Source organism: Littorina saxatilis, linkage group LG8 (genome assembly GCF_037325665.1).
Source record: "Littorina saxatilis isolate snail1 linkage group LG8, US_GU_Lsax_2.0, whole genome shotgun sequence".
Lineage (NCBI taxonomy): Eukaryota > Metazoa > Mollusca > Gastropoda > Littorinimorpha > Littorinidae > Littorina > Littorina saxatilis.
In genome coordinates this window covers 35,569,103-35,597,032 of record NC_090252.1, presented here as the reverse complement: position 1 = coordinate 35,597,032, position 27,930 = coordinate 35,569,103, and the positions used below count along the sequence as shown (strand labels likewise).

General features: G+C 42.2%; 1 protein-coding gene across 1 annotated transcript; it reads right to left on the bottom strand.

Annotated features, from left to right (window-relative positions):
• Positions 1–110: 110 nt before the first annotated feature.
• On the bottom strand, positions 111–27,087 carry LOC138973396 (protein Aster-B-like). Its single transcript, XM_070346109.1, has 16 exons — positions 26,985–27,087; positions 22,054–22,498; positions 19,380–19,464; positions 16,855–16,958; positions 16,381–16,557; positions 15,510–15,662; positions 13,302–13,497; positions 11,829–11,972; positions 8,952–9,076; positions 7,551–7,743; positions 6,945–6,998; positions 5,786–5,962; positions 5,477–5,546; positions 4,933–5,046; positions 4,037–4,157; positions 111–3,564 (listed from the first exon to the last, which is right to left on the bottom strand). The coding sequence occupies exons 1-16, from the start codon at positions 27,071–27,073 to the stop codon at positions 3,490–3,492; spliced, it is 2,322 nt and encodes a 773-aa protein (XP_070202210.1). The 5' UTR covers positions 27,074–27,087; the 3' UTR covers positions 111–3,489.
• Positions 27,088–27,930: the final 843 nt, after the last annotated feature.

The following is a 27,930-nucleotide window of genomic DNA, read 5'->3' as shown; positions in this document are numbered from 1 at the left end:
CTGTTCAACAGGAACTGATGAAGATTATACACAACACATCTCAAAGAAAAAACAAAAATAAGTAAGTAAGTACATCTGAAAAATGCATATACATACATATCAGTGTTTGTTTTAACCGCAAATGTCCTGCACTCAACAGCTATAAATTTTACATGAAAACGATGTTACAAAAATCATGATCTTACCGGTTTTGATTGCCTCTAATCATTGTTCCTATCAAAATAAAAACTACATGTATAAACATGTTAATGCCCTAAACTTATCGCACCAAAGTTTGACCTCCATAGTGGAGTGAATTTAAAGTAAAAATAATTTTATACTGGCCCTTGTACTTTGACTAGTGGTTGACATGGTTGTGACTGGTTTTGAAAGATGTATTTTTCTTTTTCTTGACGTAATACCAGTTTACAAACACAAACAACTAACGTGATGACTATATTTGTATGTTATTTGTAATTTTAAATGAAAACAAGAAGAGCAAACGCTCGATCGAGTCACTTTCGCAGTTCTGAATATTATATGAGGCATCAGATGGACAGGAAGAAATTGCTATTCACAACACAATGAGTCACGTTCACATAAAATTTGAGCCCGGTCACTTTTATAGTTTCCGAGAAAAGCCCAACGTTAAGTTGTGTGTTGCCGAACAGAAAAGGCTAGTTATCTCCCTTGTTTTTCTGATAACGTTCGTAAAAGGCTACAGATGTAAATACTTTGATGTAAAGAATAATCCTACAAAGTTTCAATCACATCCGATGAACTTTGTCAAAGATATAAAATGTCTAATTTTTCCTTTGACGCTGACCTGTGACCTTGAAAAAGGTCAAAGGTCAACGAAACCATCGTTAAAGTGTAGAGGTCATTGGAGGTCACGACTAAACAAAATATGAGCCCGATCGCTTTGATAGTTTCCGAGAAAATATAAAATGTCTAATTTTTCCTTTGACGCTGACCTGTGACCTTGAAAAAGGTCAAAGGTCAACGAAACCATCGTTAAAGTGTAGAGGTCATTGGAGGTCACGACTAAACAAAATATGAGCCCGATCGCTTTGATAGTTTCCGAGAAAAGTCCAACGTTAAGGTAGACTAACACTGACCGATTACATAGAGTCACTTTTTCTCAAGTGACTCAAAAATCCTTCAGTCTCACAACTACTGCGAACTCAATCAATAAAAAAAAAAACCCTTCAGTCCAACAACTAAAGATAACTATATCAAACAAAAGATACAGGTTATGTTTGTTAAACTACATCAAAGGAAACAATTAGCTACAACCACATCACACCCATCCAACATTATTTATAACAAGGTGCACATAACGTATGCAGCCATTCATTCAGACAAACCTCATAATTCTATACTGTCTTCAGCGAATCTGAAATAATGCCGACAATCTTTAAAGATTAAAACAAATTAAACCTCTCCCGTTTCGCATGATGTACAGGCGCTACTTTCAATCTGACTGCCTGATATTTTCTGTGAGATCGATTCCAGTCACACAGTCTTTGCATTTTCCTTTGAACAAACCTGTAATAATGTGTCTTTTCCTGACAATATGCTGAGAGTATCATTATGTAACTTCTCCCTCAGTCGCAATCATATAAGGATTTTGTTCTCTTTCACCCTCTCCCTTGCTCTCTCCCTCCCCTCTCTCTCTCTTTCTCTCTCTCTCTGCGAATGATTAACCAACTGACATCACTCTGAACATCTTTGTCTTCCAACCTCTCTCTCTCTCCCCTCTTCTGCATGACGCACACAGCAATAATGTTAATCATCTCTCTCTTTTGGGACAACACACTGGAATAACTCTCTCTTTCTCTCATCCACAATACTCAACCCCTCCCCCAATATTCCTTCAATCAATCGCCTTCTTTAAGACACGTACCATGCACTGTATTCCATTACAGGTACTGTCTGCTCCAGGCTGGCTCCAACGCAGCATAAATAATATGCAGTGCGTTGACGTCGTCTGTGCCGCTGACTCTGCGCAGGTACCACGCACCGCCTGCAGTTCCTGATTGGAACTCACTCAGCTAGAATTATGCCAAGCACGCATCCGTAAAAAGTATCACTGAAATTGAGCAAAGCGAAACCAGTCCTATCTGTACACACAATCATGATATATATTATATCACAATTTAATATAATTGAGACTGTCATAAATAAACTAATAGTCGCTATTGGCAACTGTTACTCTGGTTCAGGACTTATGAGGTCCCGCGCATGGATACAGTACATGTTCCCTCTGTGTCAAGACTGTCCCAAATCTGAGAAATTCAGACTCTTAAAGGGAAGGATAGTTAGTTAGTTAGTTAGCTTTTGCTTTTCGGGTCAAGCGGACCATAATAGGCCAAATCAGGACCCCTCTTAAAGGGAAGGAGAGCTAGGGTCTTAAAACAGACACACTGAAGAAATATCCACTCTGTGTCAAGATCATCCTAAATCAGAGAAATTCAGACCCTAAAGGGGAAGGAGGAGTCTTAACCACTCTGTGTCAAGATCATCCTAAATCAGAGAAATTCAGACCCTAAAGGGGAAGGAGGAGTCTTAAAACAGACACACTGAAGAAATATCCACTCTGTGTCAAGATCATCCTAAATCAGAGAAATTCAGACCCTAAAGGGGAAGGAGGAGTCTTAAAACAGACACAATGAAGAACTTTTACGTCTCACACAATGAGGTCGTAATGTAGTGTCTTAAAGGCCATCATCGCGGGAGCGTCTGATGTAGCTCTGTTTTCTCATGCCTGTTCTACATCCCGTGTTTAAATTTATCTCTGTGGCCATCTACAATAGCAAAGCTATGTCTCCTGGAGACGGATGTTCGGCTTTAAAATGGAACATTGGTAAAAAGCACTAGGGGAGTCCTCTACGCAATGATTGTCAACAACACTTGCGATCAACTCCGAGGCAAAACAAGACGACCTCAAGGCGGCAGTGCAAATTACATGCTACAAGATCCTGACCCAAAACATTGCAGAAAGTACACCATGAACATTGTATGTATTCCTGAAGGTCAAAACCACTGCCTCAAGGTCAAGCTCATGACCTTCTAGCCAACGATGACCTTCACGGTAGACAGAATTGCATCAGCCAATCGTTCCTGTCAGCCACCTTCCATTTTGCACATTGGTTTTGGTTTGCCAATGGTATTCAAATCTCCTGATCAATGAAAATCTTGAGGCAGTTTTAGTCATCATCAGAAACGATTGGAGTGAGTTCCCTTTCTTTCTCAGCATACAGTCATGTGACCTGTGACTGCTCATCACTTCCTGTTAGCTCTTCCAAAGCTTTCAATACATGACACTAGCAGTCACAATACTGCACATGTTGGGAATCCGTACACACCAATTCACCTGATGCAAAGATGCCGAAAGACCCGTTGTTTGTTTGCCACCAAGTGGAGATTCAAATGCACGCAAAATTGCTGTCTTCGTGACGAGTAGAGAGGTTGGTGACTTGATTGCTAGCTAACTTGGCAGACGGCTAGCTAGGATGAGGAGTCTGGCGGTGACTGTGTTCTATGCTCCAGACTGCGTTGTAAAGCGAGCAGAGAGCCCTTCATCTGGAAAAGAAAGGAATAAATACATGAATGAATAAATAAATATATGAAGAAACAAAACAAAAAAAGAAAAAAAATAATGCTTTAATTTGATGTTGACAAAGTTGCAAATATTCCCACACACAAACCCATACACAAATGCACGAACACACACACACAGACACACACAGAGCCCTCACCTGATCGAGAAGCTCAACAGAGGTGTGCTGCGAGTATCTCTTTCCACTTGTACTCACACATTCACACCGACAGCCGGACAGGTAGACGGACACACACACACACACACAGAGTAAAGCCCTCACCTGGTCGAGAAGCTCGACAGAGGTGTGCAGTATCTCTTTCCACAACTCGTCGTCATGTAGCAACTGCTGTTGTTGCAGACATACCACATGTGTACACACACACTCACACATTCACACTGACAGCCGGACAGGTAGACACACACACAGACACACACACAGAGTAAAGCCCTCACCTGGTCGAGAAGCTCGACAGAGGTGTGCAATATCTCTTTCCACTTTGACAACTCGTCATCGTGTAGTGACCGCTGTTTCCGCAGCAACTGAGCCCAGTCTTCCTGGCTCCGAGGATGCTGACTGTCACAAGCAATACAATGTTCTCATTAGCTCATTGTCTCCCAGGTACGGATATATCCGTACCCACTAATATACCTCTATCTGACCAGGTACGGATATATCCGTACACACAGTTACTTCAGTCGCTTCCTGTAACGTCGATGTAACGCCTGCATTCCAGCGTGTTGATACACAGTTTCTACACAGTTACTACAATTCTGAGTGACCTGCTGCAGCACTGCTGGTCTCGGCTAAAAAAACCTCGGTCAACATAGGTGGGGTAGAAAGTGTTCAGTGGTAATACAGTGGAACCCCCCCTTCATTCTTTGTCACCCCAATTGTTTTTTAATGGGCTAAACATAATCAGGACACAAAGAAAGAAAGAAAACAAAATGTATCATGGGTACACAGAAGAAGAAGAAGTATCAATCGAACATTGTTTTTTTCTTCTTTGAGCCTTGTGACGTCAAGCTCTAACATAAACTTATATTAAGGCGGCTAACCTTGACTATAAAAACGTGTATTTTTGTTCGCGTTCAATCTGACAATCATACAAAACTTAAAGAAATTCAAACTAAAATTGATCGATTCATAAATGTTATTTGTATTTTGACAAAAAATGAGTCATTGTTCACCTCGACCGCTGTGGCAGTCTTGGAGTAACACTGACTGCCTGGTTATTTTGGTCAAATATACAAGTTACATAGAATAGCACACACACCACACACACACACACACACACACACACTACCACACACACACACACACCACACACACACACACACACAAAACTCACACAAGATTGTCAATCTCCTGGTCGCTAAAGAAGGAGTAGAATCCTGTGGTTGACGCCTCAATGGCCCACAGCTTGTAGAAGAGCAATGCGTTGAACACCACCAGTAATATCAAGCTGTAATACACAAAATATTATTATCACATGATGTATATATATATATCACTGTTGAACACCACCTGTAATATCAAGCTGTAATTAGTAAATCATCATCAGAAGATCAATATCAATGTACCATAATCATGATGTGGTGAACACCAAAATTGAAATAAAAAAAAAATTATCACAATTTAATTCACTACCAAAAATATCCCCCCCCCCCACCCCCCCCCCCACCCCCCCCCCCCCCACCCCCCCTGCCTTAAGTGCAGGTGGCTGATTACACCAAAACTCGCACACACCTGGGTAGCGCGACTCTGTTGCTGCTAGCTTTTCACTGGGAGGAAGCAACCCGAATTTCCACGCGATGGGCCAATAAACCAATGAAAATGAAAAGAAGAAAAATATTTCATCCTGAAGGAAAAACAGTACAAAGCGCGCTACTCACATGATGATGATGACACGAACCAGTGTGTCTGCGTTCAGTTTGATCATCCCGTCTTCTTTCAGACCCGCACCTGCACAGAAACACACTTAATTACTCGTTGGAATCAAGCTTGGCATGGGCAGTATAACTCCGTCAATTTCAAACTTGAACAATCTTATCAGCCTAACATAAACAAGCAGTGACTCACGAAATGTTTGGGATGAGCCGACGAAGACCCTGAAGAAAGCGGAGTCTGAGTGACGAGGTTCTCAAAAAATGACAAAAATTGTGATATCTCAACAAGGTAAACATAAAAGGAAATTCACAAACCTCTGACAGGAGAGGGAGGCACAGACGACGTCTGCCTGTCGACAGCGGAACGAGCTTGCACCATGTTGTCCGAAACGCTTGCATGTGGTTTCCGTCGCCGACGCAACTTCTTCTTGGACAGAGGGTGGGAAGGGAGATGACTCTCCTGTCTTTCAGCCTCTCTTCGGAAATGCGCGGCTGCAAAAAAATGTGACCCATGCGTATCAGGTAAAAAGTCATCATCATTAAACCCTAAATCGCCCTGCATGGCCCGTCAAACACCAAGTCACCTACTTTCACTTTCGTTTTGAGTCTTACCCATAAGGCATTTCAAGCGGAAGTCATTACTGCAATTCCTTCTGGCTACTTGATTCTCACATTTACAGAGTTTGAATCGATGCGATAGTGTTTGTTGGTTTGATTTTTCAAAGTTCGTGTTTTTTTGTCTGACAAAATGGCGTTAGATGAAGGTTTAGAACTATGGCGCTCGATCATTTGGAACTCATGACGATTCTGACCTACCGTTTGAGGGATTTAGGCTTGAAGAGTTGGTGAAAGGGGAAAAGTCTGAATTCGATATTGTTGTTCGACAACAAGACTTTTTGGTAGATTTTTCAGGGATTTCTCAGTGTCTCATCAGAGAACATAATAATAATGAGTATCTTCAGTCATCAGTAATCTTGCTAAATGTTTGACTGACATTCTAGTAAAGAGATTTCCACGAGTTTCAAACATACATTGGTGTAAATGAAGACTAAAAGCTAACATCTGCATAAAATAAAACACTTGCTGGATTTTTGAATTTTTACAACATTTAATACAATAAAAATGAACTGAACTAACTTGTATGTGACACTATATTGTAGCCATGATTTTTTCTGTCATATTGTGAAACAATCACAGTACTCCTTGATTTCATATGATTTATTTTGTTTTGAATGTGTGCATGCCGTACGGAGTTGCTTCCCTTTGTTCAGGATTTAAAAGGCGGTCTGCCATTTTTGTCAGTGGGCACTGGGTTAATGACATAGCATTCTAATAATACAGGGAACTAAGTGCCTAAAAGTCTCAAAACAAGTAAAAAAGGAAAGTAAAGACGAACACACAACAACAACAAAATCAAAAACAACCACAGAACGTACACATGAACAAAAACAGAAAACATGATCAAAATACTCACACAGTGACCTGAAGTAGTCGGTCAAGCCATTGACAGCACTTTTCTCTATCATACCTGCAAGGAAAACGCTACATTGAGAGTGTGCGCAGTTACATCATCAAACAATACAAACTACACATCAAACTCACAGGTGTATGATCTTACAAGTTCGTATCATCCTTCATTGGCTATGTCGACGCCCGTTTTTTATCGCTTGCTTCCCATTATATAATAAACTGACCTATTAGGGTATCGTTGTCCCGAATTAAATATTCAAAATTTGCAAAACCGTTTGGATTTCCGGAAAGGGAAATCCTATTGTGAAATGACGTCAATGCATTTCGAAGCAGGAGTGCCGGCCAGCATAATGTCGATCTTGATTAACTTACCTCGACCAGTGAGATCAACAGAATGTACAATACACAAATATGAATGGAGCGACTCAGAAACCGATGAGTCGATACTAATCCCTATGCTCAAGAACTCAGGTGTAACACTTGAAGTTAAAAATGATCTTTCTACCCCTAAAGACAGTGAGCCGTGTTAGGTCAGTCAGTAGAGCGCCCGACCGCGATTTCATTGCAATGGGAGGGTTCATCATGCAGAACCAAAAAAAACAATCCTTACTCTTGAACATTCCCATGACAGACTTGCGAAACCTCAGCTCGCTGGTGACACGGATTCGACATTTGGTGAGCGAGATTCGAGTGAGGCAGTAGCGTAAAACAACGTAAAAAGAGTCTCCGTAGGGAATGCCGCCATTGCAGATCTCACAGTCAACAATGTAAGCCTTTCCGGGTTTGCTGTCTTTGTAGCACACCTGCAACAAAATGAAATAAATAAATTATTAATAAATTAAATCCCCCTCAAATCTGCAAATGGCTGCAATGGAGGGATAAAAACGGTTAAACGCGTGAACAAAATTGAGTGTATGAGAAAGATTCAACCCATGAATGCAGAAGAAGAAGAAGAATAAATGAATAAATGAATAAATCAATCAATCAATTATTCAATTAATAAATAAATAAATAAAAACTTTTATAACAAAGCACTAACCATAGACTCCAGTTATTATAGCATCTAAGCTTAGGGAATATGCTCAATATTAAAATACAGATCACTGCAAATAAAGAAGCATGAAAGCAATATATATGGGTTCATGGTAATCCTGTGCTGAATAACATAGATCTCTTTTCTGTCTGTGGTCTATCATTTACTGCTCTTTCCACCTCTCAAAGATATGCTGTGCATTCTATATTCTGAACATATTTTTGTTGTACTATTGCTACATGTTCGATTGCTACCAGCTTGTACTTATAATTACTTGCATAGTATGCATTTGATTTTATGAATAACCACATATGTAATATGCTCTTCATGCCTCATCTTCATCATCATCATCATCATCATCATCATCAAGTTTTCTGACCTACTTTTGTTGGTAAACTTTTTAATTTTTAATTTTTAATTTTTTCAATTTTATCATTGTGTGTCTGTGTGTCCCAAGGACAGATTGTAAGAAAAGGCGTAGCCTTAAATCTTAATCCTTGTTAGATAAATAAAGTTCAATTCTCTCAAAGTTCTCACTCTCTCTCTCTCTCTCTCTCTCTCTCTCTCTCTCTCTCTCTCTCTCTCTCTCTCTCTCTCTCTCTCTCTCTCTCTCTCTCTAGACTGTCTCTCTCACAGATGCACACACAGACACAATCCGAAACAATTTTTTTTTAGTCACACATTACCAGTTGCATAGATTCACACCATGCACCCACCATCCTTCACACAACAATTCTGACCTGTCTCTCTCACAGATGCACACACAGACACAATCCGAAACAATTATTTTTTAGTCACACATTACCAGTTGCATAGATTCACACCATGCACCCACCATCCTTCACACAACAATTCTGACCTGTCTCTCTCACAGATGCACACACAGACACAATCCAAAACAATTATTTTTTAGTCACACATTACCAGTTGCATAGATTCACACCATGCACCCACCATCCTTCACACAACAATTCTGACCTGTCTCTCTGTACTAGGGGAAGTGCGGGGACCTATAGAGTTGTTGAGCGTCAGGGTGTAGCTGATGTTTCTCACGCGGTTACCGTCCTCATCGGGCTCGTCTTCCCATTGCGGAAGGTTCAAATCTGCAGGTGACCAGTACATAATTCTGTAGTTGTTAAAAAACACAATATTTCTGTACTCACAAAGACAAGGACAAACATCCATTTTTTCGCCTATGGAATGGTTATGGAGTGCTGCTCAATGCAGAAAGCTGTGTTCAAAAGTACCAAGAGTATAACGGATTGCTTACTTTTAATGGTGAATGATAAACGTGAATGCTGCTCATCGCTGCTAGAAGCGCTCCAAGGTAGCAAGAGACAATGAACTGCTCAAATCTGAGGGTGAACACTAACCAAGAATACTGCTCAAGCCCTGTCCAGACTTGGACGCCGTTTTACGCTCTATGCGCCGCAGGCCGTTTTGTGCGTCGCGCGGGATTTGCCGAGTGGCCACACATCGACGATTCTTTTCACAACGCGGTATCAGTGGAGCGGGTCACCTGACAAGAAGGTTCATCGCTCTGGTTTGCTCTGATCTGTCAAATTTCCGTCGTTCTATGTCTGTGTCATAGAAATTAGAACACGCGCTATTCTTCTGCAAATAACGCTTCGCGATCATAGCACGCTGCGGCGTGCCGTTTTGAGCATAAGTCAAATGTGGACAGGGTCGGCCGGGAGTGTCTGGACGGGCCTTCAGTCTTGCTAGTTGTGTTTAAAGATAGCAAAAGATAAATTCTCGCAAACCGCTGGTACACAGGACCAGCCCCTAACAGTCTTGAGACCAAGTGAAAGTGGAAGAGGGTGAATGGTGGCGGTGGTTGAGGTGAAGGGCTTTTGTTGATTCTTTGCTGTCTCGATGTTACGGTCTGGCATCTGCCTAGCAAGTCTGAGAAAAATGTCCCTCTTTCTTTTTGCTGCTGTATGTATCAACTATATTTTATTCCCCTCCTTTTTGCACTTGTATTTCACACTTTCTGATGCTCTCTGCAGGGTCCCCACTGGTTTTTAGAAACAAACACTGGTTTTTAGAAACAAAATTCCATGACTTTTCCATGACTTTCCATGAGCCTCAATAACATTTTCCATGACTAGATCCACAGGTCGCCATTTCCGAACACGCAAACTTTTTACGTCTTGTCACTGCCAGTTTTGACACTGGCTTGCTTTGCACTGAATTTGAGTCAGTTTCTACGCTCTCTTCGACAAGCAAGTCAAGCATTTGCTGCGCAGTCAGATTATCGGTAATGTTTGCTGGTCCTGTCATTTCACTAAACTGGACCAGCCACTGTTTGTATCCATCTGCACTTTCGTAAATTCCGTTTCGTAACCGTCACTGTGACTTGACGAACTGTCATTTTTTTCACCGTGATACACAGTTCATTGCGAAGATCTTCCTCGGTAATTCGTTCCAATTCCGCATATTTTTTGTTGTCAAGAAACAACAGGAAAGAACGTTTCAAACTCATCATCCTCCATCTTGCTTGTCGAAGCGCTAAAGTAAGACTCAGACTCAAACTCAAAGACTCAAAATGTTTACTGTCCTCATAAAAACAAGGAAAATTGCCTTACAGTGTCAGGCGATCACAGACATAAAAACATCACATGTATTAAGAATTAAACGATTGCACTTAAAACTAATAACTCTAGCCCGCTTCATATTTGCTGTAAACTTAGAATTAGAATTGCATTAAAACGCATGTAAACATCCTGAGCGTCTCTCGCAGCACTCACACTTACAGACACACACACAGACACACAGACACAGACACAGACACACAGACACATACACACACAGATACACACACACATTCACACACACACACACACACACACACACACACTCTCTCTCTCTCTCTCACTCGCCATCTCTCTCTATCTCAGTTTAACTAAAAACAATAAAATATATTCAGATTGATTCAGTACTTTATCGATGCAAAAACAAAAGCAGAAAACTTCGACGAAACCGACTCAAATGCAGCGCAGACGACACGACGAGATAACGGAAGGAAGTGAGCCTCGCTTTGGTTCAAGTGCCGTTAAAAATACCGTTATTCTCGTATGCAAATACGAACGAGAAGTTGGTCATACGAACAAGCCTTGTGCTGGCGACGCAAATCGCTGCTGGCTGGTAAAAGGGGGGGGGGGGGATGGCTGGGCAATGAAAATCGCCGCTGGCGTGCTAAAGGTTAATTTTTCTTTCTTTCTTATTTTTGCTAAATTCCATGACTTTCCATGACTTGAAATTCCAGGACTTTCCAGGCCTGGAAAATTAAAAATCAAATTCCATGACTTTCCAGGTTTTCCATGACCTGTACGAACCCTGTCTCTGCCTCACCCACTGCAAGAAAAGGAGGGGAGACATTCCAATGGCAGCTGTTCTGACCGCTTGGAATAGACAGTGACGGTTGCCCCATACCTGTACATAAATCCGCCAGGCTGGGGGGTGCGAGCGATGCCTGCAGAGTCCCTCCATGCGGTGGTGATCTCAGACACCTCATACCTTGCCTGCTAATAATTATGTCCTACAAAATCTGAATGAGGTGTCATGGATAACCCATATGGAATTTATAAGAAAGAGTTTCGCAGTGTTAACCCTATTTGAACAGCGTGGGTCAAGCAAGGGGGCGGTTAACATGTTTATACCTATTCGGATGGTGTATGCTGTGTGCGACCCATTTATACTTTTGAACCTAACTTTTTACGTTGAATCCTTCTTTAGAAAGTATGGGTCATTTAGAACCCACACCATTCAGACTGCGTAGTCTAAAGCGTGATCAGGTGAAGGTTAAAGCACCATAATCTTTTCAGCCTAACAAGTTCAGCTACTCCAACTCACCAAAGGTTTTGCGTGAGCCGACGAAGACTCTAAAGAAAGCAGAGTCAGTGAAGAGATTCTCAAACACCTTGTCCGCGTTCAGGTTGAATACCTCGTCCAGGTAGAGTTTCTCCAGGTGTTCGTGGCCGCTGCATGGAACTTCACCTGTACAAGACACTACAGCTTTTGATCAACGCTTTGACTGATTTAGAAGGGCAAAGATTGGGAGAAAAAATAAAAAACAGATAGACTGCTAATGTTCCAAAAGTCAGAATAAAAAAAACAAGAATTGTAGGTTATTGGAACGTTTAGTTATTGACAAAACAAAACGTAACATTAACATTGACGTTTATGTAACGTGTTTTTTTGTGGTTAATAATTAAAGAATGGGAGAGTTTGTTATACAGTAGAACCTCCCTTTAAGACCCCCCCCCCCTTTAAGACTTCTTCCCTTTTAAGACCTGATTTAGGCCCAAAAAAAATAGGTGTGGTTAAAGTAACATGGCCCCAAAAAATAGGGTAGGAAAGTAGGCAATCACTTTTTTTTTTATTACTTTTTTTTTCCTGATGTGTACAAATTAAACCCACTTGACAGGGAAATAAGTGTGCGACTCGAGTGCTTTCGCTGTCATTGCGTTTTCTGCACTCGTTTTCTTGGTTTTTTTGGTGTTTTTTTGACAAATGTAATAAAAAGTTATTGGGTCGGCCTCTAAAAATAGGGTAGGTCGGGTTACCGTAACCACACCTATTTTTTTTTTAGGCCTTATCAAATTTTCTGCTCATAACCTCTGTAAAGTTACCTACAATTCACTTCCTTTATTTTAAGACGAAATCAACGACATCTAAAGAAAGGACTTTCTTTAGATGTCGTTGGATGAAATGAATTCTATTTTAGGTTTGTTTCCTTGCTTGTTTTATTTCAACTTTTGTTTTAAGAACAGCTGCCTCAAGGTGGTCCTTATTTGAACCCAAAGTCGACTTTGAGGAGACTTCACCAAGACTTTCACACAAAATTCAGTGCCAAAGCATCATGCATGCAGCTTGCTTTGTGAAGTTGACTTACCCAAATTAGTTTGAGGCTTCACAAAAAAAATCCTCCAATAATTATTAAAAAAAAAAATAAAAAAAAAAAAATTAGGATGAAAGTCGCCTGTTCATTTCAATGCTTTCATATGCCATGAGGTTGGTTCTGCACAACTCTCCCTTACTCTATTATTACACATGTCATATGCATTTAGATTGCTTATTTCCCTTGGTTTTTCAGATCCTCCACTTGAAGACATAAGATCATTTATTGTCCATACAATTAAACAATGGATGGAAAAGTGTGGTTCGTCTGCTCTTAAACAACCAAAACATAAAAACATCCGAAGTAAAAACATCGGAAGTACTCAAGACTGACAAGCATGCCTACACACACACACACACATACACACACACACACACACACACACACACACACACACACACACACACACACACACACACACTTACTGTCACTGTCTTCAGTGGTGTCACCGTAGTCGGTGGGAGGGGAGCTGGCAGAGGGCAGGATGGGGGCGGTGAGGGGAGAAGGCGATTGGTTGAACACCTCGTCGGACACCAGAGCGTCGGTGTCTTCGTTGCTCGGCCCGGCCATACCGTCGTTGGCTATCGGGTGATCGGAGGAGTCCGTCAAGTCCTGCATGGTCTGATGACACAAACACCATCGTTATGATGAAAGCAGAACAATGGTGACTGTGCGTGAGAACGAGAAATACAAGAAGGGCAAAGCCCATACGACTCACATGCTTGACCTTGACCTTTACATGACCTTGACCTTCAGGGTCAAGGTCAAATAACTACACCTAGCAATGACATCATACACTAAGAACTGCTTTACACATTTTTCCTACCAAAATACAATGTGACCTTGACCCAAGGTCAAGGTCATCCAAGGTCATGCAACACAAAGCTGTTCATTCAAGACATAGGAAGTACAATGGTGCTTATTGGCTCTTTCTACCATGAGATATGGTCACTTTTAGTGGTTCACTACCTTATTTTGGTCACATTTCATAAAGGTCAAAGTGACCTTGACCTTGATCATATGTGACCAAATGTGTCTCATGATGAAAGCATAACATGTGCCCCACATAATTTTTAAGTTTGAAACAGTTATCTTCCATAGTTCAGGGTCAAGGTCACTTCAAAATATGTATACAATCCAACTTTGAAGAGCTCCTGTGACCTTGACCTTGAAGCAAGGTAAACCAAACTGGTATCAAAAGATGGGGCTTACTTTGCTCTATATATCATATATAGGTGAGGTATTGAATCTCAAAAACTTCAGAGAAAATGGGGAAAATGTGAAAAATAGCTGTTTTTTAGGCAACATTTATGGCCCCTGCGACCTTGACCTTGAAGCAAGGTCAAGATGCTATGTATGTTTTTTGGGGCCTTGTCATCATACACCATCTTGCCAAATTTGGTACTGATAGACTGAATAGTGTCCAAGAAATATCCAACGTTAAAGTTTTCCGGACGGCCGGCCGGACGGACGGACGGACGGACGACTCGGGTGAGTACATAGACTCACTTTTGCTTCGCATGTGAGTCAAAAAAGACCAAAAAATACTGTACTCAAGTGTTTAACGAAGACGATACGAATAACAAAGCACGCCGTTTCGACCACTAGGCACACAAATCGGGAAAAAAAAAGACAGACTACAGAACAGAAAGGAGAACTACAGATTAATGATTCACTTTTTACATGTTATGACGCAAAAACCAAAATCGTTAGGGTTAAGTTTTATTTCCTTGTTTATGCTGTTTCAGGAAGGGAGAGAGAAAGTGAATAACACACTGAAATTGAAATCCCTCTAAACATCATATCTCTCTCTCTCTCTCTCTCTGTCTCTCTCTCTCTCTGTCTCTCTCTCTCTCAGATGCCACTGTGGTGACACAGGGGCAGGACATGGATACCGCCTCTGAGTCTGCACATTAAGTTGATCCATGTTCATGTCTGTCTAAAATTCCATCTCCCACGGCATTAAGTCCTAGGAAACATGAATACACGCATGCAGGAAAAAAAAAATATGGGTAGCGCCGTATATAATTATGGCAGCTCGCTTTCCCCAGGGAGAAAGCAGCCCAAATTTCCATGAGGGTAACCTCACTGGACTATAAATCTTATCCAATCCAATCCAATCCATTCAATCCTTGACCCACGGATCATAAGTCCAGACGGGCACAGTGGCCTAGTGGATAAGAAATCGGCCTCCCAATTGGAAGGTCGTGAGTTCAAAACCCGGCCGTGGCTGCCAGGTGAGTATAGGGTGGAGATTTTTCTGATCTCCCAGGTCAACTTATGCGCAGACCTGCTAGTGCCTTATCCCCCTTTGTGTGTACACGCAAGCTCAAGACCAAGTACCCAAGTAAAAGATTCTGTAATCCATGTCAGAGTTCGGTGGGTTATAGAAACATGAAAATATCCAGCCTGCTTCCCCCAAAATCGGCGTAAGGCTGCCTGGACGGCGGGGTAAAAACGGTCATACACGTAAAAATCCACTCGTGCAAAAACATGAGTGGACATGGGAGTTTCAGCCTATGAACGAGGAATGAGAAGAAGAAGAAAAAGTCCAGTGCTCTACCAACTGAACTACCAGCAAAGTCATCTTTTCTGCTTCTCAACAAGGGCACATGAAAATAAAACAAACTTACCAGTTTCTGGTTCAGATCTTCGTCAGGTTTGAGCTTCTCTTGGAGATCTTCCATGCGTGGTGGTGGAACATAGTCGTCATCGCTAGACCCGAGTCCAAGCTCCTCCCCATAGTTGTAGTGAATCCATTGCCACAGCTCCCGGGGCGGCATCGGCTGAAACAGTCGCTTGCAAAATTAGTCGTTTTGTTTTTAACCTTGTTGCTGGTGAAATGATAGCTGATAAGGAGATAAAAAGTGTGTTCGTGTGTGTGTGTGTGTGTGCCTTGTTGCTGGTGAAATGATAGCTGATAAGGAGATAAAAAGTGTGTTCGTGTGTGTTCGTGTGTGTGTGCATGCGTGTGTGCCTGCATGTTTATATGTGTTGTGCATGCAGAAAACGTAAAAACTTGGGGTAATGGTGCAGTAGCTTCTATAACCAAAACTCACCCAGAAAAGTTGGATGAAGAGTTATGAATTTTTATACATGGCTTGCTGCACGAAGCTTTGGCAATGTATTTTCCGTAAAACACTTTGCATGATAGGATTGAGCCTGAAGTTGATTTCGTGAAAACTTTGCAAAGTCTTTTTAAGGAAAATACAGTTTTCACAAAGTCAACTAACTTCAGGCTCAATCCAGCAAAGCCTTTACATGTAGTCTCAGGTTTTTAACAATCTTAAAAGAGGATGAACGTCGCTTGTTCATTTCAATGCTTGTTATTCTCTCAGGTGCCAGGAGATTGGTTCCGGATAACTCTTGCTTACTCCATTGCACATTGTATGTATTTAGAGCGCTTACTTCCCTTTGTTTATCACATTTCTAAACATATTTCTGCCTCATTTCGTTTAAGAATCTCCAAAGAAGACGACTCCAACAAGGAGAAATGCAGCTGACCTGATTCATAAGATTGTTCTGCCAGATTCGGAAGAGCATCATGTAAGTCTTGTCCCGTGCGCCGAAGGAGGTGAAGAAATACTTGTCGCTGGTGGTGGTGATCTGGATAGCGTTGGGGATGACCCGAGCCGTTCTTTCCTTGGTAATCGCCGTGATGTCTCGACACGGGATCGCAAGCTGGTTGACAATGTGAACAACAAACTCTAATGGACAAACTCTAAGTAGACAAGAATAAAGTAAGAAACGTGTGGCAGTGATGTCTCGACACGGGATCACAAGCTGGTTGACAATGTGAACAACAAACTCTGATGGACAAACTCTAAATAGACAAGGATAAAGTAAGGAAGACTTTGCCCTTTAACATTTTCTGCAAATGTTACTCTGTTTCAACTCTCCTTCCTTTGCAAGACTTGATTTTCTCAGATTTTTGTTCAGGCCTTAACAAGGAGGTTCAACTGTACCGTTTCAACTTACCACAGTTTCCCAGCGAAAAATGTTGGCGTAGAAACAGACCCAGTTCTGTGAGATGTACATCCTGCCTTGAACCAGAATGTCTTTCTGCATCGCACATGAATAATCTGCAATGTTGGAGTAAGACCTTACATGAAACTGGGAACTCATTCATCTGCTGAAGTTCAAAATTGACATTTGTGAAAATGAAATATGTGCCTGAACTTAAATATATATCCCATGTACTTTCTTCTTCTCCTTCTACGTTCATGGGCTGGTACTCACACGTATAAAACACGAGTGGAATTTTACACATATGACCGTTTTTACCCCGGCATTTATAGGCAGCCATAAGCTGATTTTGAGGAATGCATGCTTGGTATTTTTGTGTTTATACATGTATATGCCGCAAAACTCTGACATGGATCACATGATTTGTTCCAAGCGTACTTGGTCTTATGCTTGCATGTACACATAAAGGGGGATAATTCACTAGCAGGTCTGCACATATGTTGACCTGGAGTATCGGAAAAACCTCATCCAACCAGTCGCCTCCGGGATTTGAACACTCAGGAGAAATTGAGGAATACGATGCAATCATTTTTAAATCTGTTAGTGAAAAATCGATTTTAATGACAACTTTAATGAGCAAACTAATTAACTAGTTTTTAAGCCTCCAAGCTGAAATGCAATACCAAAGTCCGGGCTTCGTCGAAGATTACTTGATCAAAATTTCAACCAATTTGAAGGCGTGACAGTGACGGGCGCTGTGGCGGGGAGGTAAGACGTCGGCCTCTTAATCGGAAGGTTGAGGGTTTGAATCCCGGCCGAGGCCGCCTGGTGGGTTAAGTGTGGAGATTTTTCTGATCTCCCAGGTCAACGTATGTGCAGACCTGCTAGTGCCTTATCCCCCTTCGTGTGTACACGCAAGCACAAGACCAAGTGCGCACGGAACAGATCCTGTAATCCATGTCAGAGTTCGGTGGGTTATAGAAACACGAAAATACCCAGCAGGCTTCCTCCGAAAGCGGCGTATGGCTGCCTAAATGGCGGGGTAAAAACGGTCATACACGTAAAATTCCACTCGTGCAAAAACACGAGTGTACGTGGGAGTCTAAGCCCATGAACGAAGAAGAAGAAGAAGAAGAAGAAGAAGAAGAAGAAGAAGAAGAAGAAGAGGAAGAGGAAGAGGAAGAAGAAGAAGAAGAAGAAGAAGACGAAGACTCAACTTTCCACATTGGAGGCAGGCGTCTTATCCACTAGGCTATTGCACCCGTCCCATGCACTTTCAAAATACTTCAATTTAAATTTGTGCAACATGAGTTCGGCAATGTGGTTAGAAATTACAAGAATGTTTACCATATAATCATACTGTTCCATTAATGACATTTGCTCGTTTGCCGATTCTTGATTCTGAAACACTCATTTAGAAGTCTATCTGTTTCAGATGTTTGTTAGTGTTGTTTTGGTGTGTGTTTTTTTAATAAATAATAACAAATTAACAACTTGAAGGAACAGATATCTTCAACTGCAGACAAATTAAATGCCTCAAAACCAGAAGACTTGAGTTGTTCTAACATAATACAGTCAAACCTGTCCAAAGAGACCACCCAAGGGACTGAGCAAAAGTGGTCTCTTTAGACAGGTGGTCTTTATGGACAGGGTCACCATAGGGCAAATACCCAACTTTCCTAAAACACTGGAACGTATGTCACACCTCAAACACACACACACACCGGGCTCCCACTACGCAGAAACACTCTTTCACGTGTGTCAGTCACACACGCACACCCACACATGTCGACACACACGCACACGCAATTCTCCCACTGTACAGAAACACTCTTTCCTATATATATATATATATATATATATACACGTGTCACACACACACACACAGAGTTTTCTTTATTAAGCATATCTGGCCATACTGTGTACTGTACTGTGATAAACGAATTCCAAAAATAACTGTGTCGGGCTTGTAAGGGTGATGAAATAGTTGTTTCTCTCAATAAACCAGTGTTTGTTTGTTTGTTTGTTTGTTCGTTCATGGGTTGAAACTCCCACGGCTTTTACGCGTATGACCGTTTTTACCCTGCCATTTAGGCAGCCATACGCCGCTTTCGGAGGAAGCATGCTGGGTATTTTCGTGTTTCTATAACCCACCGAACTCTGACATGGATTACGGGATCTTTTTCGTGCGCACTTGGTCTTGTGCTTGCGTGTACACACAGGGGGTGTTCGGACACCGAGGAGAGTCTGCACACAAAGTTGACTCTGAGATATAAATCTCTCGCCGAACGTGGGGACGAACTCACGCTGACAGCGGCCAACTGGATACAAATCCAGCGCGCTACCGACTGAGCTACATCCCCGCCCATAAACTAGTGTAATTGTAGAGCAATCACAAACCAGAGGCCGGCGTGTCTCCACATGCGAGCACGTGTTGCGACATTCCTCTCGCTAGTTTTGTTCTGCTTTAATTCTGTTTTTGTGTGTACATGTGCGTGTTGTTTGTTTGTTCTTTAAGGGCATGTTACGGTACTTACCGACTATCAATCTTTCGTCCCTGGGAATCTCCTTGAAAGTTTTCCTGAAGTCCTCACTACGAGATTTGTACGTTGGGCTCAGCATCTGTGGGTATAATTCACAAATGAATGTTCTGAAACCTGTGTCAAACCTAACAGGGTGGAAAACTCTGCACGTGATAACACCAGTAGCACTGAAGATTAATAAAATATAAAAAGGTTTTTCTTTTAAATCTAAAAAGAGAACCCCCTCCCCATCCATTGACAACCACAGCTAAGAGAAATGAAATCAGTCAAAAAAACAAAGTATACTGGAACTTGAAGCAAAATAACTACTCATATTTGACTGAGTCTCTTTTTGACGACAACAATCAAATTCCAAAACCAAGGTACATTGTAATCTTATTGTGACTCACTTACCATGCCAGTTGTAAACATAAATAAAGCTTGCTCTTAATCAAAACGAAATCAGACAAAATCTGATAAATGCGAAGAGAAACACTTGATCACTATCAGTATCACAAGCAGTATCACTATCAGTATCACAAGCAGTATCACTATCAGTATCACAAGCACTATCAGTTGCCACTTCTTTTTCTTTCTCTTGGAGTCCTTACTTCCTTCAAACAGAATTCAACCGATGTGCACACTTCATGCACACTAACAAACAAAACTTGACTAAACGTAAAAAAAGAAAGAATAAAAATGAAAAAAAGTACAATGTATTGCAAACTACTTATAAATCATGCTAACTAATTTCTTTTCCCTTGTAAATTAAGCAGCTCTGATTCAAAGTCATACTCATGCTAATGAGCTTCACAGACAGTACTATAATTAGGCACGGAACATAAGTGACCTTGAAACAAGTTCTACGCCTAACTTAGAAATTACAGTGGAACCTGCCATGGAAAGACCGGCTTGGGCCTAGTCAAACGTGTCCTGGTGGCCTGTCATGACAGCGATAGTTTCATTGGAAAAGATGATAGACAAGGGGACGACGGATATATATACAGTGGAACCCCCCCCCCCCCCCCCCCCCACTTTTAAGACCTACATTTTTTTGAGAAAATCAGGTCTTAAAAAGGAGGGAGTCTTAAAATGGGGTACATTTACAGGGCTTATGAACAAAAAGTGCAAAAAGACAAGGTCTTATAAAGGAGGAAGTCTTATTCTTAAATTGAGGGTCTTAAAAGGGGCGGGGGGGGGGTCCACTGTATCCTTTTATTGAAAGTTCAATTAACTTGGTAAAGGTGATATCATTGACAATTGACAAAGGGAAAACAGAAGGTGTCCTTTCACCAGAGGGGCCTCACATAGCAGGTACCACTGTTCATCAAATTACAAATGGTTGACTCTTGTCATGCCCCACTCATGCCCTCTTCCCCCGCACCCCTTCTCCAACACACACCAATCTGTTCCCTTCCTGCCTGGCTGCTACATTTCCTGTTTGAAACAAGTCATTACACAATGACACTGCATGTAACACAGCATATCATCATTAGCCAAGTTTCAGATAACAACACTAAAATCATGTTGTCACTTGTAACACCAGGGGCTCACATCCATGAGAAGTGGCACGGGACAAATGTCCTGGACAATGCAAAAGTGATAGGACATTTGTCCTGAATAAAAATAAATCAATAAGGCTTTTTTTCGCAGCAAAACATAAATCTAATTAAACTTGACTAGTTTCTAGTCACAAAGGTAACAGAACAAATAAAATAATAAACACAGGAATGAAGTCGGCCAGCTTGAAACAAAGCCATGCGCGGGGGTGGAGGAGGGGGTAACATCTTTCTCCGGCGCCGAAGTTTCACTTTCTAGAGCGACGGTTTGATCTGGCTCTGGCTGCTCAGAGGCCGGAGGGAGCTCAGTTTCAGTGGTAATAGCCGCTGGTTAGGGCAGAGATTTGAAGTACAAATGCTTCTGGCCTTTTTCTGGCACCAAGTTTCGTTTCGGCGGCATGTTGCTTTTTCGGAGTGAAAAAAACGCAAAGGGAGGCAACTGTCAACCGGCTTGGGAGCATTCAGAGTTGCGACCATTGGAAGCTCTTCTCTATAAAAAAGCACATTAGGTCTCCCCAAGTTTCATTTGCTTGGAGATACACATCGCTTCGCAAAACATAGATAAAATAGCAAATCAAACTACTGTAAATGGAAAGTACTGACAATAGCCAGATCAAATAAAAGTATAATCGGACAATGTCCTCTTACATGAAAAATGTATAGGACATTTGGAAAAAATATCTGTAATATATATATATATGTCCGATGTCTAACGTGGATGTGAGCCCCTGTAACACTAACACTTCTTCTATTCACAGTAAAAGTGATCTACCAATCTAAACAAAGCATTTTAAGATGCCAGACCTCATTGCATGAACACAAACGCCACATTTGAATCTCTAATTCCCCTGAAATCGGAGTATACTGCCTGAATCAGTGAATGGCGGGGTGAAATCTTTCTCATTCTCTCTCTCTCTTTCTATCTCTGTCTCCCTCTCTCTTTGTCTATCTCTCCCTTTCTCTCTCTCCCTCTGCAACCCCTCTCTCTGTCTCTCTGTCATTGCCTCTGTCTCGTGCAAAACCATGAGTGAACATGGGAGTTTCAGCTGATGAACGAAGAAGAAGAATCTCTAACAGTCCCAACATGAAACTTAATCCGTCACAATCTCACCCTCTGTGGGCAAACTTACCGTATACCATGATCCTTTCTTCTTCTTGTCACCCTTTGAACCCTTTGAAGTGGGCATCACGTCTATTGACCTTGACCCCCCTTCCGACAGCGTCCCGTTCCACGAATCAACACTCAGGTTCAAGTCCAGAGACTTCTCAGAGCACTTGTCCAGAATATTGTCCAGCGATCTCTCAAACGACCGTTCTCTGGTTCTCTGGAGTGTTCGAGTCCGATCCCTCTCTGATGTGGAATCTGACATGGAGTCAGCAAGGGAGGGAAGCACGGGTGTGCTGGCGCTGTGAGAAGGGAGTTCAAAGGTCAAGGTCGATCCCACTACGGGCAAGGTGGAGGTCATTTCGCTCTGACTGTTCCGCTCCGACCCCGGCAGTGATTTTTCCGGAGAGCCAGAGCGTCGGACGTCTGATCGATCGTTGACCGGAGAACCATGTCGGAACACCACCTCTCTGCGGATGCAAACAGGTATCATTAGGTTCATTTTAAAACTAAGAATGGTTGCATAGCGTAGTACTAGTAAAAAAACTGTCGATCTTTAAAAGTAAACAGAGTTTGCAGACAAATCTTGTCAAGGCATACTTTTCAGAGCAGATACAAGCAACAGATTACAATTACACATGCCAACATAAGGTCAAATAAAATATATATATAACAACTTCAACCTCACGTTTAATTTTGCAGCTGCCTGTTCAGTTTGTGAGAAAAAAACGAGTGTCACAAGGAAACCCCCTTTTACTTAACAATGTTTAGATATAAGACTGTGGGACAGTGACATACTTATTTCTGGAGTTTGCATACAGTGGAACCCCCTTTTACTTAACAATGTTTAGATATAAGACTGTCGGACAGTGACATACTTATTTCTGGAGTTTGTATACAGTGGCAGGGGTGTACCTTAACTTTTTTTGCTACCGGCCAGGGGGGCCGGTAAGTCAAAAATTGAACCGGCCCTCTCAAATCCCAACCGGCCCCGAACTTGCCGGGATTTCTTACAACCGCCCCAGCGGCCCGTCGCGTGCTAACCACATACACAAAAGACGTACATTCATACTTATAATGCATACATGTGGATTTGCACTACTAATAACTACCACAAACACACACAAAACTTGATGACTAAAATGCTATGTTTTAATATAATGATAATTAACCTTGTTTTAATAAAGAATTTAAAATAAAAGCCGCCACAAAGAAACAAGAAATCAAAACCACATTCACACCCTGTCACACAATCACACACTAAACCTCACTAAAAGTTACCCCCTTTATGTACCCCCTACCACACAATTTACAAAGTAATTTACTATGGAACTTTACTTACCACATAAACACACACTACAAAAGAGTAAATCAGCATTTTTTTTATTTAAATTATGTTTTTTGTTGTATAAAACCAAGTATAAAAAGCTGACTACAAACAAACAAAATTCTAAGTTGCTTTCTTGTTTTGTTTCTTTTTCTTTATGTCTGTGTTATTAATATTACTGTAAAAGTTGCATACCAGCCAAATTTACCACAGCTTAAGTCATAAATAATCAAAAGCATTACATTTCATTTCTATTTCCTAATGAAAACAAACAGATGTTCAGATTTCCTGATCCTAGAATTGTTCACAGGTGATCTTTATGCTTTTGATTCAGCAGAGTTGCATCCCTTGTCCTATTGTTGAAGGTCTGTCTTTTCTTCTTTATCACATATAGTGGATCGGGTTGGTTTTTTTTTACTTCCTTGGTTGAAGGGAAATAATTGACAGCAGTAGTACTGTCACTACTTGTACTAAGTTGGTCAGCAAAGCTGGTGTTAACATATTTTGGAAAATGGTCTCAATGAGTATCCCTGCAGTCAATGACATAATTATATACATTTCCCAGAAACTGTATCAGTGGTACATAGCAGGCACATCAAAGGAAAAATACAGAGGGCTAGGGGGAATATGTTTGCTCTGGATGGGCGGTCAGATCAAAGGCAGATGCATTGTAAAAGCTGGTTGGCATTGAGACCTGGGTCAATGACCCTTACTTGCAATCTGAACACAGCTGCCTGTCGAGACACTGACCTTCTTACTGAGACACTGACCTTCTTACTCGGGGTCAATGACCCAGTTTTTATCTGAGAGGAAACTGTTTTACAACATGTGAAAGTCTCTGAAGGATTGGTGAGCGCAGGATAAGATAACTATTTTGACTGCTGATGCAATCGCCAGCGGCTGGTGGCACTGGAGGGGTGATGACACGGTCAAGTGAGGCGGAGGGGGGTAGCTGTCTAGCCAATGTGTCTGGCCTTGATTTGTGGTAGTCCTGAGTCCTCAAAGTGGGGGAAGGGGGGGGGGATGAGTGGGCAGTAGAGAAGTGACAGATTTTGAGATCGCCCGCAGAGATATTTGTTCGCTGGCCGTTCCGATTGACGACGTTGCCTAACGACTTTGTACTTCAGCGAAATTTGAACCCGCCCGGCGGGCGATTTCAGAGGAATTTCGAACTCGCCCAACGCGATTTGAAGTCGCCGGGGGCGAGCGCCAAAACTCACCCCTGCAGCGGAACCCCCTTTTACTTAACAATGTTTAGAAATAAGACTGTGGGACAGTGACATACTTATTTCTGGAGTTTGTATACAGTGGAACCCCTTTTACTTAACAATGTTTAGAAATAAGACTGTGGGACAGTGACATACTTATTTCTGGAGTTTGTATACAGTGGAACCCCTTTTACTTAACAATGTTTAGATATAAAACTTTCGGACAGTGACATACTTATTTCTGGAGTTTGTATACAGTGGAACCCCTTTTACTTAACAATGTTTAGAAATAAGACTGTCGGACAGTGACATACTTATTTCTGGAGTTTGTATACAGTCGAACCCTCTTTTGAGACCTCCTCCATTTTAAGAACTTGCTTTTTCAGATGTTCTGTTCACCTCTGTAAATTTACCTCCATTTCAAGATTGCCTCCTTTTTAAGGCCTGATTTTTTCAGATTTTTGAAGGTCTAGTTAAACAGGCATGGGAATTCCATGGTCAAGGGGCCGGCCGCCTGGGCCTCGGCGGAGTACAGGGGCAGAGCCTCATTGGGGGGACCAGGCCCTCCTGAAGGAAAACAAATTTTAGCATTTTAGACTAATATTTTGATAGTTCTTGTGGAGTTAAGGAGCCTCTGTCCACCTCAAGGATATAGACTCCAGGGAACGAATGTGTGCTTGGTGTGTGCGGGTAGTGGGGGTATCAATAGGATGCTCTCCCTTGGACCACCCTAGTCTAGGGTTGTAGTCTGTGTCATGGTGGTTGGTTGCGTATAGCCTGTACCTGCTGCGCTTGCTTGCTGCTCTGGCTGCCTGCTTGGCTGTGTCTGTGTTGTATGTGATGGCTGTAATGATACTAGCTGCAGTCTAAGTGAGGTATCCCTTGTGGTGTAATCCCTCCGGACTAGAAAAGTACTGCTTGTCTCAAGACCGATCTTGCGCCTACACGTTGGCAGCGCGAGCCCCCAGGTCAAGCAAGGCGGATCGGGGAGGAGGATCTGCCCCCTTGACGTGCGGCATGCAGGTCCCACAAATGTGCGGACACGCCCTGGTGCCTACGAACAGATCACCTAGCTATGGGCAAATAGCACCTCCAGGGCATCCCAACGGCGGAACAGACGGATGAGGAAGAGAATTGCCAACGGCTGTGAAGGCGGAAGAGGATGTCCTACTGGGCAGACCAGGCTCAGTTTGTAGCCATGGTAGGCAACTGATCTAGGAGAAGCAAACTCCAAAGTCATGCACCGGAGCCAATTTCTCCCAACGGCTGCAAAGGCGGATGAAGGCACTCCAGCTATGGGAAACTAGCCGGGCAGAATGGACTCGTTAGCCCAGGAAGGCAACTATGCTTGGGGAGGGAGCAACCCTGAGAAAAAGCTCCAACCACCGAAGACGGAAGACAGCAGCCATTTTGGCGCGGGTACAAAATCGGCTGTCTACGCTTTTCCTATTACATGCAGGGTTCGACACTAGCGGGGGCGGGGGGCGGAACGCCCCAGAGTTTTGTGTTCCGCCCCAAACATTGCCGAAGCCTGGGGCCCACTCCGCCCCAGGATAAATTCCAACAATGACAAACCGAAAATTCTAATGCCAGAGCCAATCACGAAAAATCGCCAGTCAAAGTCGTCACTGAAATTTGCGTTACGATTAATGCCACAGTCAAGAAAAAAAAACCATTGAAATCGTCGAAGGACAATGCCGCAAGGGAAATAACTCCCAGATTGTGCTCTTTAGCGTGAGAGATAAGTATCGCCTTCAAATGCCAAACGCAAAATGTGGCGACACATCCCTGGTGTAAAAAGACATGGAAATGAAGATGAAGAACAGGGTGGAGAGAAACGAAAAAAGGAGACCGATGCAGCCAAAAGCGCGAAGCGCTGTCGTAATTTCAATGTCAAATGGTGGAAAGAAAAACAGACAATGCATTGCCGCCCGTGTAGATCTTATGGCGGAGAACCACTTGGAAAAAGTGGGGATTCTGAAGGTAATGTTATATACCTTTTTCATCAATATGAAGTAAAAGAACAACTAGATACGTTGATGCCGATCATGGGGTACAGTACTGTACACTCTTTTTCACTTTTCTTGTGTTTTTTATTATTAATTTTTTTTTTAATAAGAGTGGGCCCCAGATTTTTGTTTTCCGCCCCAGCAATTTCCATCTCTGGGGCCAGTGTGGCCCCAGGCCAAATAAGTTAGTGTCGACCCCTGACATGTATCGAACGCAGAAGAAGAAGAAGATAGTTTTTGTGTAAGCAAATAATCGATAGAGAGACAATAGTATACATATATAATTTAATTTACCTTTTTTTTGCTGCGGACATTTTAATTTTTTTGCTGAAACGTAATTTCCTTTTCGCGAATTCCCATGCCTGCTTAAAAGGGGGGTTCCCTTGTATTTTATGAAGCAACGCACACTAACCCTTCTTTGAAAGGCTCCAACGCGCTGACCGCCTGTGTGTCGCCCTGTCCAGACATGCTGCTCACGTTGATGGACTCCTGGCTGGACATCAACGCGTCTCGCTGACCCCTGCAAAACAGTTACACTCTGCAGGAAAAGGTTAATTGAGCGCAGCAATGAGGAATCCTTCAAAGATGTCCTTATTACCAAAGGAAACATTCATGGTGATGCTTAAATAAATCTAGGCAAAAGTTATACGCACTCCGAGGGTATACAGGATCGATGAGTCTGCATACACTCCGGCAATGAAAAGCTCTGTTACAAATCCCATTAATGTGTGGATGTAACAATGTAATGGTTGTGTTTGTATTGATTGAGAATGAGACCAATGCAGAGAGCGATCTGCTCCAGTTTGGGGCTAGTAGTATAAGTCCGCTGCATGGTTTTTGGTACACAGTCTGGTGGACTGTCAAATTACACTAATAATCTAATCACGCGACATTGACACCATCTTCCAATGTTCCATGTGGCTCACCATGAAAATTAATTCACTTTTGCACGGCCAGTTTCGCATGCAGCACACCAATTCCTGGTATTTTTCTTTGCACCATTAACACAGTATAACAGCTCCACCAAAAGTGCCTGTCATTGCATTTCACAATTTCCCAGTGTACACACACTATGAGTATGACTATGAGTATGAATATGATGCAAATTTGCCGGTAATCTAAGTTCTAACCGGGTAACCCTCCAGCTTAACTTTCTCTTGCAGATGTCTCTACAGGTCTAAATAACAGCTTACTACACTTACTTACCGTAATGACGTGAATCGAGGCGAGCTTTTCGGTGACTCTACAACAGAGCTTGTAACTGCGGGTGAAGATTCGACATGAAACAACACAGATTGTTTATGCTTAGCCTCTCTGTTGGCAGGGCTTCCTCGCTCGGTGTCAACATAAGTGCGTTG

What these genes read in the sequence shown, in the direction of transcription:
- LOC138973396 (XM_070346109.1), bottom strand. Translation starts at nt 27,073, where the DNA reads ATGTCCAGCCAGGAGTCCATCAACGTGAGCAGCATGTCTGGACAGGGC. An exon ending in AGAAAGGATCATGGTATACG is followed by an intron (nt 19,465 to 22,053) that starts GTAAGTTTGCCC and finishes TTATACCCACAG; the next exon opens with ATGCTGAGCCCAACGTACAA. An exon ending in CTGTCGAGCTTCTCGACCAG is followed by an intron (nt 3,565 to 4,036) that starts GTGAGGGCTTTA and finishes TTTCTTTTCCAG; the next exon opens with ATGAAGGGCTCTCTGCTCGC.